The following is a 13,903-nucleotide window of genomic DNA, read 5'->3' on the forward strand; positions in this document are numbered from 1 at the left end:
TGACTTATTAACCTACCCGGTACGGCTAGGAGCACGCGGGAAATCCCTTTCACAGGGAGGGTGTACAGAGACTCCTTATAGAGGAAGCCAGAATTGAACTCCGAAATCTGACACCCCAAGCCATAATATTCAGAGGACTCAAGGTAGATTTATTATCAAAGTATGTACCGTATATAGTATACAAGCCTGAGATTTGTCTTCTCCACAGACAGCCATGAAACAAAGAAAACCATGGAACCTTTTCAAAGAAAAACACCAAACCTCATCTGCATACAAAAAACAAAACAAATTGTGCAAACAGCAATGAAAGAATGAGAGGGGGGAAAAACAGAATATAAAACACAAAATCAGAAAGTTCATAACAGTTCAGGACAGTGTTCATTATCTGCAGGCCGTCCTAATTCAAAGCTGCCCAAAAATAGCCACAAAAAAAAAGGGTGAGCAAAGGATCGTCACCCTAACTACTACACTACCTTGGCGTTGATTTAATGTGCATGTTAAATCAGGAGTATCTCAAGCATTATGTTATAAAGCTCTGGTTGATAATAAAATCCCAGTTGAGATTGCTCCATAACTTGTATTGAATTTTATTATTTTGTAGAGTAACATCGATGGTGATGAGGCTTCAGCACGTCTGCCAGTATCAGTACTCGTTAATTTCTGTGGCGTCTACTCAGCACGTGGAGAATCCTGTGTGTGATAGGTGCAGTAAGTATTCACCTTCTGTGCAATATCATTGTGCGTGAAATTAATGGCTTAAAATGTACAAAACTATATTCATTCAGAGACCATGTAATATAAATTCATCCATAAAAGTATTTGAGCTGAATTTGCATTACTGAAGTAAATAACAGCATCTTTTGCCATCAGCTGGGGTTTAACAAAACGTGTTAAAAGCTCCACGTCATTGAATCCTGCAGGGACTCATGTCCTTCTCTGCATCAGAGCACCTGAGTTCCCGTCAGGCGTTCACAGTGAACAGATAAATATTTAAAAACAAACTTATTTCAGTTAATAGCACTTGATTGTGGAAAGTTGATTTGTTCCTCTGTGGTGTAGTTTGTTATTAAGAAATCATGAATAATAAATTTGCTAAATTTTAGGTTTTCATTGTCAGAACTTTTAATCTGTATTTGGAGTCCACCACAGCACCTAGTAATTCATTGCTTTGATAAATCTTTAAAACAACCAAACCACAAACCTGTTCTAATGCCCTCAGCCACAGTTCTCAACCAGGAGTTTGCCTGTGATTTACTTTTCAGTAAAGTTTCCGATAAGCATCATAACAGTAATGGAATTTCTTGGATCTGCCACATGTTAACTGGCATTACTTCAATGAAGTGCAGTGGAAATTCCATTAGCTTATTTAACACCCGAGTAATCAGATTGCCAGGTTCACCAATAACACAACAGTGGTGGTGAGCCTCATCACTATTAATGAATTGGACAGCCTACAGAGAGGGAGTGGAAGTGCCAGGCAAATAATTTCTTCCTCATTGTCAACAAGTCAATAGTTATTGACTTCAGGAGAACTCGTACCACTCACACCCCTCTGTACAGCAGTGGCACAGTATTGGAAACTACAAGCAGTTTCAAATTCCTGGGAGTGCACATCTTGCATAGCCTCTCATGGTCCCAAAACACCTTCTGTACAATCAGGAAAGCTTACCAATTCCTCTGCTTTCTGAGGAGGCTGAAGAGAGCTGGACTATGGACCATTACTTTATCATTTCCAGTCAGTCACCTTGTGTCCAAATACTCCTGTGCCTAGCATTACTTTATGGACATACATTCAATCTATGTGTACAAGCTATTTTGTGTACTTATATACAAAAGTAGCAGCACAAATGGAGAGATTAAAAGGACTGGCTGAGAAAGGGTGAAATGGTGAAAGTTGGCACAAATGCTCTTGGCGTTTTCTTGGAGAGGAGAGTGACTTTGCTAATAAATTAACTTTGAACTTTAATTCTCTATTTATATACCTTTCAGAGAATTCAATGTGATTTGATTTCTCTGGAAGGTGTATAAATAGAGAGAATTGAGGTTCAAAGTTAATTTCCAAGTACATGTATGTCACCATGTCCAACCCTGAGATTCATTTTCTAATGGGCATTCACAATACAAGAAACACAATAGAATCAATGAAAAAACACACCCAGCAGGATGGACACTAACCAGAGTGCAAAAGGTGACAAACTGTGCAAGTACATTAAGAAATGAGGAAACAATAAAGAAATAATTAAATAAGCAATAAATATTGAGAACATGAGATAAAGAGTCCTTGAAAGTGAGTCCATGGGTTGTTGGAACAGTTCAGTGTTGAGGTGAGTGAAGTTACTCCTCTGGTTCAAGAGTCTGATGGTTGAAGGATAATCACTTTTCCTGAATATGGTGGTGTGTGTTCTGAGGCTCCTGTACCATCTTCCTGATGTCAGCAGTGAGAAGAGAGTATAGCCTGGATGGCCTTTCATGATGGGTGCTTCTTCCCTGCGACAGCGCTCTGTGAAGATGTGCTCAATGGCGGGGAGGGCTTTACCCATGATGGACTAGGCTGTATCCACTTCTTTTTGTAGGATTTTCTGTTTAAGGGCATTTGTGTTTCCATACCAGGCTGTGTTGCAACTAGTCAATATACTCTCCACCACAGCTGTATAGAAGTTTCTCATCATTTTAGATGACATGCAGAATCTTCGCAAACTAAGAAGGTAGAGCTGCTGCCTTGCTTTCTCCATAATGGCACTTGCGTCAGATCCTCTGAAATGTTAACACCAAGGAATATAAAGATGCTGACCCTCTTCACCTCTGATATCCTGATGAGAACTGACTCATGGACCTCTGGTTTTCTCTTCCTGAAGTCAATAATCAGATTTTCAATCTCCTTCCTATATGCTGTCACTACCTTTGAATCATTTCCACAGATGTCTGAACTTGCATCAGACCTGTCTGTTTGTGTTGTTTGTTCCACTTTCTCTTCTGGCCTCATTCATCTTTCTTCATTCACATCTCCAGACAGGCTGGCCATGATTAACAGGCATTTCAAAGATTCAGAGTACATTTAATATGAAAGTATGTGCAGTATGCAACCCTGAGATTCGTCTTCCCGCAGGCAGCCACAAAACAAAGCAACACCACAGAACCCCTTCAAACACAGAACATGCAAATGAAAACAGATTGCCTAAATGGCATATTAAACATCAAACCCAGAGCCCTTTAAACCGTCTAGGAATGTTCAGTTCAGCTCAATTTAACACTATTCATTGACTGCAGGCCACAGAACCAGTCTGCGTTGAAGCGGCCCAATCAAAATCACGTAAGATAACATTTTTTAAAAAGAGAAACCAGAAGCACATGAGACGTAGAGTCCTCTAAAAACAGGTCCAATCCTCAAGTTACTTTTGGACAGCAGCAATACTGATTGATATTATTTGGACTCCCTTCCCTCCCATCTATCTTAAACATTGTTCTCTCAAACCCTCAGCATGCTATGCAATTTAAAGCAAAGTTTTCATTCTTGACAAGCTACGAACAGGATATCCATTCTATATCTCAACTCATCAGGGACTGCACCATTCCACAGTATTTTCTATATTTATATCGACCTCTGGACAACGTTTCTATATTCACTCGTTATCCTTACCAATATTGAAACAGATTTGTGTTTAATTCTGATTATGTTTATTCTGCATTTCAACCTCACACAATCTTCTTCATCTAGTTTATGAGACAGCCTACAGAGGAGAGCTTGACACCCTGACACAGTGGTGCCAGGATAACAACCTTTCCTTCAATGTCTAAAAAAATAAAAGAGCTGATTGTGGATTACAGGAGGATTGGAGACAGGCTCAGCCCAATCAACATCAATGGGTCTGCAGTTGAGAGGGTTAGTAGTTTTAAGTTCCTCGGTATACACATCACCAATGATCTCACCTGGATTGTACACATTGGCTTGGTGGCAAAAGAAAGCACAACAGCGTCTCTTTCACCTCAGGTGACTGAAGAAGTTTGGCATGGGCCCCCAAATCCTCAAGACCGTATACCAGTGAGAGCATACTGAGTGGCTGTATCACCGCTTGGTATGGGAACTGCACCAACCTTGATCGCTGGGCACTGCAGAGAGTGGTACGGACAGCCCAGTGCATCTGTGGATGTGAACTTCCCTCCACTGAGGACAGTTGTAGCAGGAGGTGCAGAAAGAAGGCCTGGAAGATTATTGAGGACACCAGTCACTCCAACCATAAACTTTCAGCTGCTTCCGTCTGGCAAACGCTACCACAGCACTAAAGCCAAAACCAACAGGCTACAGGACAGCTTCTTTCTACAAACCGTTAGACTTTAAAATTCGCATGTCTATACATTGCAAAAAAAATTTACTCTCCCACTTTATGGATGTAAGATATAAATAAATTCTAAATTCTAAAAGCCTCTCTCTATTCCTTCCTAACACACCTCCATAAAACAATTCCCAGTGCTCTAAACATTCACAAAGATATTGCAAATGTGGAAGAATACTCTGCGAACAAATTTCTTCCAAATATGCCGTAATAACATTGTCTTGCACTGATGACCTTTTATATATTTTTTTTCATCCTCAGTGGATGGAACACTCCTCCTGTATCAATCTTTAAGATCTCTTTAGGTCGCTCACCAACCTTCCATTCTCAGGGCAACTGAAACTTTCTGATTTGGTATAACCCTCTGGTTCTGGTATTAACCCCGTTTTATTTTTATTCATTCAAAATGAATAGTTTCCTTTAACATTTTAAATAATCTGTTTTACTACTATTAATAATTAGTGCCTTTTGCTCCTCCATCTTATGTAGATACTTTCTTTTCAAATAATATCTGACCAAATTTTTTTTTTCAAAGTACAATTCTGTGCAGAAGTCTTAGGTAGGGGTGATATATAGAGAGATATATAGAGAGAGAGCGCGCTAGGGTGCCTAAGACTTTTGCACGGTGTTGTAGTAATTTTATACATTGCACTGTACTGCCGCAAAAAAAAACAAATTTCTTGACGTGAGTGATGATAAACCTGATTCTGATATGGGTCTGTTTTGTGGACTGAGAGTGGGGAGAGGGCAGGGAGAGGGGAATCATGGTTGGGAAAAGGGGAAGAAAGAGGGGAGGGAGCGGGAAGCACCAGAGGGACATTCTGTAATGATCAATAAGCCAATTGTTTGGAATCAAATGACCTTGCCTGGTGTCTCAGTGGGTGTTTCTGCACCCACTCCATTCCCTGCCCCCAGCACTCCCTCTCTGACAACCGTCCCACACCCCTCCTGTGGCACTCCACCCTCGCCATTCTCAACATCCTTTGCTCCTACCAGATTTACAAACTCGTTCTCTGCTCCACATTGACAAATAGAGTACTGTGCGAAAGGCTGATGCACCCTGGCCTCAGACCTTTGCACAGTTCTGTACAGTAATAGCAGGACAGCTTATCTGACATTCTAAAATACAAACTCTAAATTTGTGGGGAAAAAATCATTCATCGCTTAACTGATCCATGAAAGGCGTATTGTTCTTGTTCCATGCTTTTCTGATCTCTATTCACAGAACGTCATGCATCAGATAATTTCTTTCTTTAGATTTTCAACTCTTCCCATCAGGGCTTAATGCTTTTCTTTAACCTTCAACCAGTTCATGGTGTTGATCGTTGTTGCTGAAATAATTCTTGTTAATTGTCAATAATTCATCAGAATTTATCTTTCCAAAGCTCTGGTTATTCCTAAAATTTGTATTGCCTGAAGTATTTTAAATTCTTGGTTATGGAGGCCTGATGATAAGCTACTTAATGGTAATCCCATTTCTTTGAAATAAATTCGTGCTTCTGAATCATTTTAAATCTAATATTTATGCTCTTATGTACAGAATTCTTACTTTGAATTATTTGTATCAATGAGTGTAACATATAGTGCAGTGGTTTAAGTTAATAGTGATGCACTAACCACTGACCTGAGTTCAGATCCCATGATGACAGCTGTTGGATTTAAACTGGGCAAATAATCAGGGATTAAGATAGTCCTTAGTGGTAATTTTGTGGTTATTATCAGATTGGAGTTAACTGTCAAATAGCATAGTAACCCAGTCCAATGAAGGATTATTAAGAATAATCATATAGTACTGTGCAAAAGTTTTAAGTACATGTATATAACTAGAATGCCTAAGACTTTTGCACAGTACTGTAGTAATTTTATGTATTGAACTGTACTGCTGCAAAAAAAATCATGACACATGTAAGTAATGATAAATCTGATTCTGATACGGGTCTCTCGTGGACTGAGAGTGGGAAGGGAGCAGAGAGGGGGGAATCATGGTTGGGAGAAGGGGAAGGAAGAGGGGAGGGAAGCAGGAAGTAACAGGGAGACATTCTGTAATGATCAATAAACCAATTGTTTGGAGTCAAGTGGCCTTGCCTGGTGTCTCAGGGCTGGGTGTGTCTGTGCCTGCACAAACCCCTGCCCTTGGCACTCCTCTGCCACCTGCCCCATGGCTCTCCACCATCATTTGTTCTCGTCTAATTTACAAACTCACTCTGCACATTGACAAATACAGAAGGATGTCTAAGACTTTTGCACCATACTGTACAATAATATCAGGACTGTTCATCTGCCATGCCTAATGTGCCAAGCATTAGGCATGAGGCTCTGATGGGAGCTGTTTAAAATCTATAGAAAGATGATCAGTGAATACAGAGATTGGAGAAGTGTGGAACAAGAACAATGCACTTTTTGTGGATCAAATAGTAATGAATGATGTTTCCACAACTTTTATATAAAAGTTTTAGAATTTCTGAGAAACCATCCTGTTATTATTGTACACAACTATGCAAGAGTCTTAGACACAATATTTACAGTTGCAAGTAAGAGCTTGTGGCTCCTTTGCAATTACCTGTTTTTTTCGTTAATTACTCATAAAATGTGGTCTGATCTTCATCTAAGTTACGATAATAGACAAACACAATCTGCCCAAACTAATAACACAAACAATTTAACTTCTCATTAATACTGAGTACACCATTTAAACAAACACAGTCTAGGTTCAAAAAAGTATGTAAACCTCTGGGGTAATGCCATCTACAAAATGTATTTGGAGTCAGATGTTCCAATCAATGAGATGAAATTGGAGGTGTAGGGTGTAGAGGTGCCCTGCCCTATTTTTAAAAAAAGAAACACAAAGTCAGGTTACTGGTGCTGCTTGCTCTTCTCAAGAAAGATCTGCTTATGTGCACTATACATTGATCAGAACAACTTTCAGAGGACATTAGAAGAATTGTAGAGATGTGTCAAGCTGGAAAAGGCTACAAAAGCATTTCTAAAGACCCAAGTGTTCATCAGTCCACAGTAAGAGAAATTGTCTACAAGTGGATGAAACTCAGTACAGTTGCTACTCTCCCTAGGAGTGGGTGTCCTGCAAAGATCACACCAACAGCACAACGTGCAATACTGAAGGAAGTGAAAAAGAACCCAAGGGTAACAGCAAAAGACCTGTAGAAATCTCTAGAACTTGTTAATCTCTGTTCATGTGTCGACTATAAGAAAAGCACCAAACAAGAATGGTTTTCATGGAATGACACCATAGAGGAAACCACTGCTCCCCAAAAAAAAATTACTGCATGTCTCAAGTTTGCAAGAGACCACCTGGAGATTCCACAACATTTCTGAAACAATGTTCTGTGGACAGATGAGACAAAAGTTGAACCTTTTGGCAGAAATACACACCACTATGTTTGGAGGAAAAAGGGCACTGCACATCAACACCAAAACTTCATCCCAACTGTGGAGTATGATGGAAGGAGCATCACAGTTTGAGGCTGCTTTGTTGCCTCAGGGCCTGGACAGCTTGTAATTGTTGAGGAAACAATGAATTCAAAATTGTATCAAGACATTTTACAGGACGCTTTACAGTCACCTGACACTTAATAAAATTTGGATGATGCAACTAGGCAATGATACAATAACTGAGTAAATCAACAACGGAATGGTTTAAAAAGAAGAACATTTATGCTTTAGAATGGCCAAGTCAGAGTCCAGACTGGCATGACCTGAAGAGAGCTGTTGATGCAAGGTATTAAATACAAGGGTTCACTGACTTTTTCTTGGAAGTGTGTGTTTGTGTACGTGTACACACACACACACACACACACACACACACACACCCCCCCCCCTCCAGATGCATTCTCACCTTATTCAATTTGCATCAAATGCACGAGTATAAGTTTGAGAACAGAAAAGCTTATTTTCAGAATCTATTGAATTAGTTAACAATGCACTTTAATATTTTAAAAACTCTTATCATTTCATTTAAATTCCTGCAATTTCACAGTTATCAAATTGAGAAGTTGTAATTTCACCCTTCTAGAGCATTCAGCTGATGTTTCAATTAATTTTATTGCCCTGACCCAGCAGATTCCTTTTGACTGACTGAGGAGTGATCTAGGAATGGAGGAAGACCAGCAAGAGGTAAGTGATTTATTTGTTTCAAAAGAACTGTATTTCCTTTTCATCTATTCATATAAATCTTAAATTGGGGGAGGGTGGGGGAGGAAGGGAGAGTTGATTTTCAGTTTAATCTGCCTACGCCTTCTTCACTAGGGTGTCTAAGACTTTTGCATGGTACTATCGTAATTTTATGTATTGCACTGTACTGCTGTGGCTAAAATAAATCATGATGTATCTGACTGATGATAAACCTGATTCTGATACGGATCTCTACTGTGGACTGAGCTTGGGAATGGGGCAGGGAGAGGGGAATCATGGTTGGGGAAGAGAGGAGGGAGCGGGAAGCACCAAAGAGACAAACTAATTATCAATAAACCAATTGTTTGGAATCAAATTACCTTGCCTGGTGTCTCAGTGCAGGGCGTGTTTGCACCTGTGCACCCCACTCGCTCAATCCCAGCACTCCTCCTCTTCCCCCTGTCCCACACCCCTCCCACGGTGCTGCACCCTCGCCATTCCCAGCATCCTTTGCTCCCATCAGATTTGCAAACTCCCTCCCCACTCCACGTTGACAAATACAGTAGTGTGCAGAAGTCTTGGGCGCACTAGCTATATATATGTGCCTGAGACTTTTGCACAGTACTGCATTTTCTGTAGATTTTGATTGTGCTTTCTGTTAAGACTACTTACTTAAAGGTATGCAATTTTGAAAGTATCACAAAATACAAGGAGTCAGAATTGTGGTATGCCATTGCACTTAAATACAGATTAGAACATAAAACAAACAGTAAAATACAGTGAGCCATTGCAGTGTAAGGCATACTTATTGAGAGGGCTTTTCACTTAACGTTCATTAATGACTTATTTCCAGCTAGTTTCTTGCAGTGTGCCTGCACCCAGAAAAGAATGCAAGTGCCCTCTGCTTGTGTGCCTGTATTCACTGTGCTGAGCAGCCAGATGAAGTGAAGATGATTTCCAATTGCTAGGCAATCGTATATGAAAAGGAGAATTTTAATTAAATGTATCCCAAGATGGAGCAAAGATGCTGTAACTGGATAAAAGCACTGTTTAAAACACCACCATAAATTGTGTCTTATTATGTCGCCCTTCACAGAATGTCATTTGAAAGGCGTATTTGGATCAGACAGTGTGATAATCACAGTTCCCCAGGCATTATTGATTTCCCAAGCCAAAAATAAACTGGAAAATTTGAGGGTGCTGTGAATCAGGTTGATAACTTTAGTATTTGGTTCTCCAATCCACAACACCCCTTAAACAGGAATAAATCTAATTTTATCCCTCACCAAGAAGCTCAGTAATATTACTGTTCATGTAAAGTAACTGATGAGGTCATTGTGACCTGGAAAGAGTCAACTTTAATGTGTACTTGAGGAAATCTGTCTCCAAACTCCAGCGGTATAAAAGAAAAACAACAAAAGTATTTTAAATATTAAGATTTATGTTATTGTGGCAAGATGAGGCCACCTTCAGGGTGGAGGAGCAATACCTTGTTTTCTGTCTGGGTATCCTCCAAACTTAATGGCATGAATATTGATTTCTCTTTCTGATAAACCTATCTCCTCTTCTCCCCCCGCTGCCCCTCCATTCCTCAATCTGACTTTCTATCTCTTCTCTCCTGCCTATTATTTCCCCTGGGTCACCCTCCTCCTTCCTTTTCTCCAATTGTCCATTCTCTCCTATCGGATTCCTTCTCCAGCCTTTAACCTTTCCCACCCACCTGGCTTCACCTATCATCTTCCAGCCAGCCTCTTTCCCCTCACCCACCTTTTTTATCCTGGCATCTTCCCTCTTCCGTCTCAGTCCCGAAACATCAGCAGTTTACTCTTTTCCATAGATGCTGCCTGATCTGTTGTTCATTCAGCAGTTTTTGTGTGTTGCTAAAGTATATGTTGCTTGATTTGCTTATTACATTATCAGAATGTCTGTTGAGCTTAACCTAATGGAAGACTGTGTACTGCTTTCATAAGTTTAAGACAATTTAAGAATCACTTTTGGTACTGCTTTCATCCATAGGCAGAAGCAAGCCCAACACCACCAGCAGTATTCGATGATGATCCGCACAATATGTCGGATATTCCTCAAAACTTGTGTAAGCCTTTTATTAACTTCCAGCAAAATATGACTGAAAATGAATGTAATTGCTTGTGATATGATCTGGGTGTTATTGTGCAATTTGCACATTGCTCTGCTGGTATTTAGGACAACAATGAAGGTCCTCCATCTCAGTCTGTCCATACCATGAGGATCCTTGCTGTTTCCGTAACAATTTGTTTTTGACCAGTTAAGATTGATAGTCCTGAGCTGAACCTCTTGATCTAAAGGACCACTCTTAGTCTGAACTACCTGGACCTGGAGGACCAGTGGACCATGCTCAGTCTGGCCTCTACCCTTTGACCTGTTTGCCATGGGTGACCCTATCAAGAGCTAAAGCACAAGGCCCTAACTCCAGCCAACATAGCTGTGGTAAACTATGTATATTTGTCTGGACATGCCTGGACACGTCCCTCTGCTGACTGCTCCTGTGGCTCCTCCCACAGACCCCTGAATAAAGGCAATTGTGTCACTGCTCCTCCCACTGTCCAGGAGAGTCATGCAGCATGGACGTGGATCCATTTTGTTGTTAATAAAAGCCTTTCAGTATTTACTCTACTTCCAGTCTTTTAGAGTAATTGATCGTGCATCAATAGCTCTCTGGGTCATTGAGATATTAGGGTAATACAGGGCTCCAAACTCTACGATAAGGTTGTGGTCCTCTTGGCAGAGGGTATTATGGTCCCCTCTTATGGACAGTACCATCGCTTTAGGAGGATCTATGATCATAAAGTGATTGTGCTTCCCTACAACTTGTCACTTGTCCTGTTGATTTATTTCATTCCATCACTGTTATTCTGATTCCTTTGGGTTCCATTCTTTTAAACATACAGAGAAGTAGTTTAAATGGAAGAACTAGAATACAACTTTCTCACATTTTCCTTGGGTTCCCAGCAGGAAAGAAATTTGGAAGTCAGTTTGTAATAGGAAAAAACTACATTGAATTGGACAATTTTATTTTATCAAAATGACCATTCACGTTGGGGTTTTAACATTTAGCTGAAGAATTATTCAGAAAGCCCAGGTAAATGTTTGTTTCAGGAAGCTTATTGAGAATAAAATTAACTGAGTAGTTTCACCATTAGTAACTTGTACCTTTTTAAAATGGAAGTGTTATGTCTACAATGCAAATTAACACTGGGATGTCAAAAGTGCCATAAATATATGACACTTATTTCTTCTAATCAAGATGGCGCCAGTGTAGAACGCTCACTCGGTCGACATTTTCCAGATAGCTTTCGAAAATGTCTTTTTTTACACTTTTATGTCTGCTTTTCACATTGAATGTGTTTCTGGGACTGTTGGACCCTGTGATTTACAGTTTTGAGATCATTTGAGTGACTCAGCGCTTTGCTGTTTCCAAGAAGGTTCTGGTAAGCGAGCACGAGCTCAGACAGCCTCAATACAAAAAAACTTAGAGACGAAATGAACTGATGTTCAATTCCATTTTGCCGGTTAAAGTGTCCATTAGTCACCAAATAAAGCATTGGGGTAGATCAACGCGCATACGGAAGGCAAGCGAGTTTCAGCGCCAACTTTTGATCGGTTTGAGGGTTGATGTTCTGTTGTGTTTTTTTTTGTGTGGGAAAGGGGTTGATTTTTTTTGGGGGGGTGGGTAGATATTCCTGTTCCATTTTGTGCAGGGGGGGGTTTGGGGGATGACGATCGGGTTGCCATTGTTTTTGTGCGTGGGTGGGTGGGTTTGATGTATCTCTCCGAACAACTTTCACTTTCTTTCTTTTGAAATTTGTCTTCAGATAGTCACAAAACAGGTGTATATAGATACATGCTTTATTAATAAATGGACCTTTGAACTATACTGATTACTCATACATCAAGTTGTAAATACAGGTGTCCCCCGTTTTTTGAACGTTCGTTCTACGACACTTCGCTGTTACGAAAGACCTACATTGGTACCTGTTTTCGCTAACCAAAGAGAATTTTCGCTTTTACAAAAAAAAGACGCCCACTTTATACATGTGTTTACCCCAAGAAAGACTACAATGACCATGAAGCCTACTGCAGGCAGTTGTCTGCGCGTGTGTATGTGTGTACGTGCGGATTTTTTTTCTCCAAGTCGATTTTGTTTCGCTGTCTCCCCGAGTTTGATAAGTGAAACTACACTGTACATACAATATTTCTACTTTATATAGGGTGTATATTTATCATATTATTCCTGCTTTTATTATATGTTAGTGTTATTTTAGGTTTTGTGTGTTATTTGGTTTGATTTGATAGGTTTTTGTTTGGGTCTGAGAATGAATTTTTCCCATATAAATTAATGGTAATTGCTTTTTCGATTTAGGACATTTCAGTTTACAAACAGTTTTGTAGGAACACTGTGCCTTCGAATAGCGGGGGAATCCTGTACATGAAACTTACTTTGGGTTTAAGCATGTGGAGTTTATTGTGTAATTGATTTATCTTTATTTATTTATTTAGCAATACAGTGAGGAATAGGTCTTCTGGCCCTTTGAGTCGTGCTATCGAACAACTCCCGATTTAACCCTAACATAATCATGGGGCAATTTACAATGACCAATCACCCTACTAACCTTTAGATTGTGGGAGAAAACCACCCATAATATGTCAGTTCTACAAATAAGAGTCTAATCTCACAAGGTTATTTTCAATGCCTTCATTAGGGAGGGGCTTTATGTTCTAAAATCCAATCGTAATTGGAATGGCAGAGAAGATATGATGCCTTATCATATTTTATTCAAGCCAACACACAAAACAGAAGGCTAGTTACCTCAACATCTGTCAAACGGCAAAAAGTTAGAAGGCTTCAAAGATCCATTAGGACATCTGGAAAATATTGAGCTAATCAGCAAAGTCAACATGGCTTCATGAAAGGAAAATTGTTTGACTGATTTACCAGTGTTTTTGAGAAGAAATAATCTGTTGTGGATAAAAATTTTCTAAAGGTGTTTCATAAGATGCCACACTGAAGGTTGTTGTACACAAGGGTTCGTGGTGTAGAAGCAACACGTTGGCTTAGAAAGATTTGCTACTGCACAGGAAAAAAATAGGTATAAAATATTTCTCCCTCGTGGGCCTCAGGAAACAGTAAATCCTCATTTTTGTTCTAATATTTATTTTATTTAGCGATACAGCTTGGATTAGGCCCTTCCGGCCCTTTGAGCCACGTCATTTAAGCAACCCCAATTAACCCTAATCTAATCACGGGACAATTTATAATGGCCAATTAACCTACCTAGTACATCTTTGGGAAACTGGAGCACCCGACAGGAAATCCCACGCATTCCAGGTGGAGGACGTATGGACTCCTTGCAGATGACACCGGAATTGAACTCCGAACTCCTCCGCCCTGAGCTGCAATAGCGTCA

At 40.0% G+C, this 13,903-nt stretch overlaps 1 protein-coding gene across 12 annotated transcripts in view; it reads left to right on the plus strand.

Moving 5' to 3' along the window:
• trabd (TraB domain containing) overlaps positions 1-13,903 on the plus strand; it is a 54,752-nt gene that overhangs the window by 12,186 nt on the left and 28,663 nt on the right. For 8 of the 12 annotated variants that reach the window (XM_073066394.1, XM_073066391.1, XM_073066390.1 and 5 more), the window contains exons 2-4: positions 602-708; positions 8,409-8,462; positions 10,476-10,551. In XM_073066394.1, coding sequence (XP_072922495.1) covers positions 8,442-8,462; positions 10,476-10,551 — 97 coding nt within the window. In that variant the 5' untranslated portion in view covers positions 602-708; positions 8,409-8,441. Of the gene's footprint in view, positions 1-601; positions 709-8,405; positions 8,463-10,475; positions 10,552-13,903 lie in introns of all 12 variants that reach the window. The other 4 variants (XM_073066398.1, XM_073066397.1, XM_073066399.1 and 1 more) reach the window with 1 other exon arrangement.

Source organism: Hemitrygon akajei, chromosome 14 (genome assembly GCF_048418815.1).
Source record: "Hemitrygon akajei chromosome 14, sHemAka1.3, whole genome shotgun sequence".
Taxonomy (NCBI): Eukaryota; Metazoa; Chordata; class Chondrichthyes; order Myliobatiformes; family Dasyatidae; genus Hemitrygon; species Hemitrygon akajei.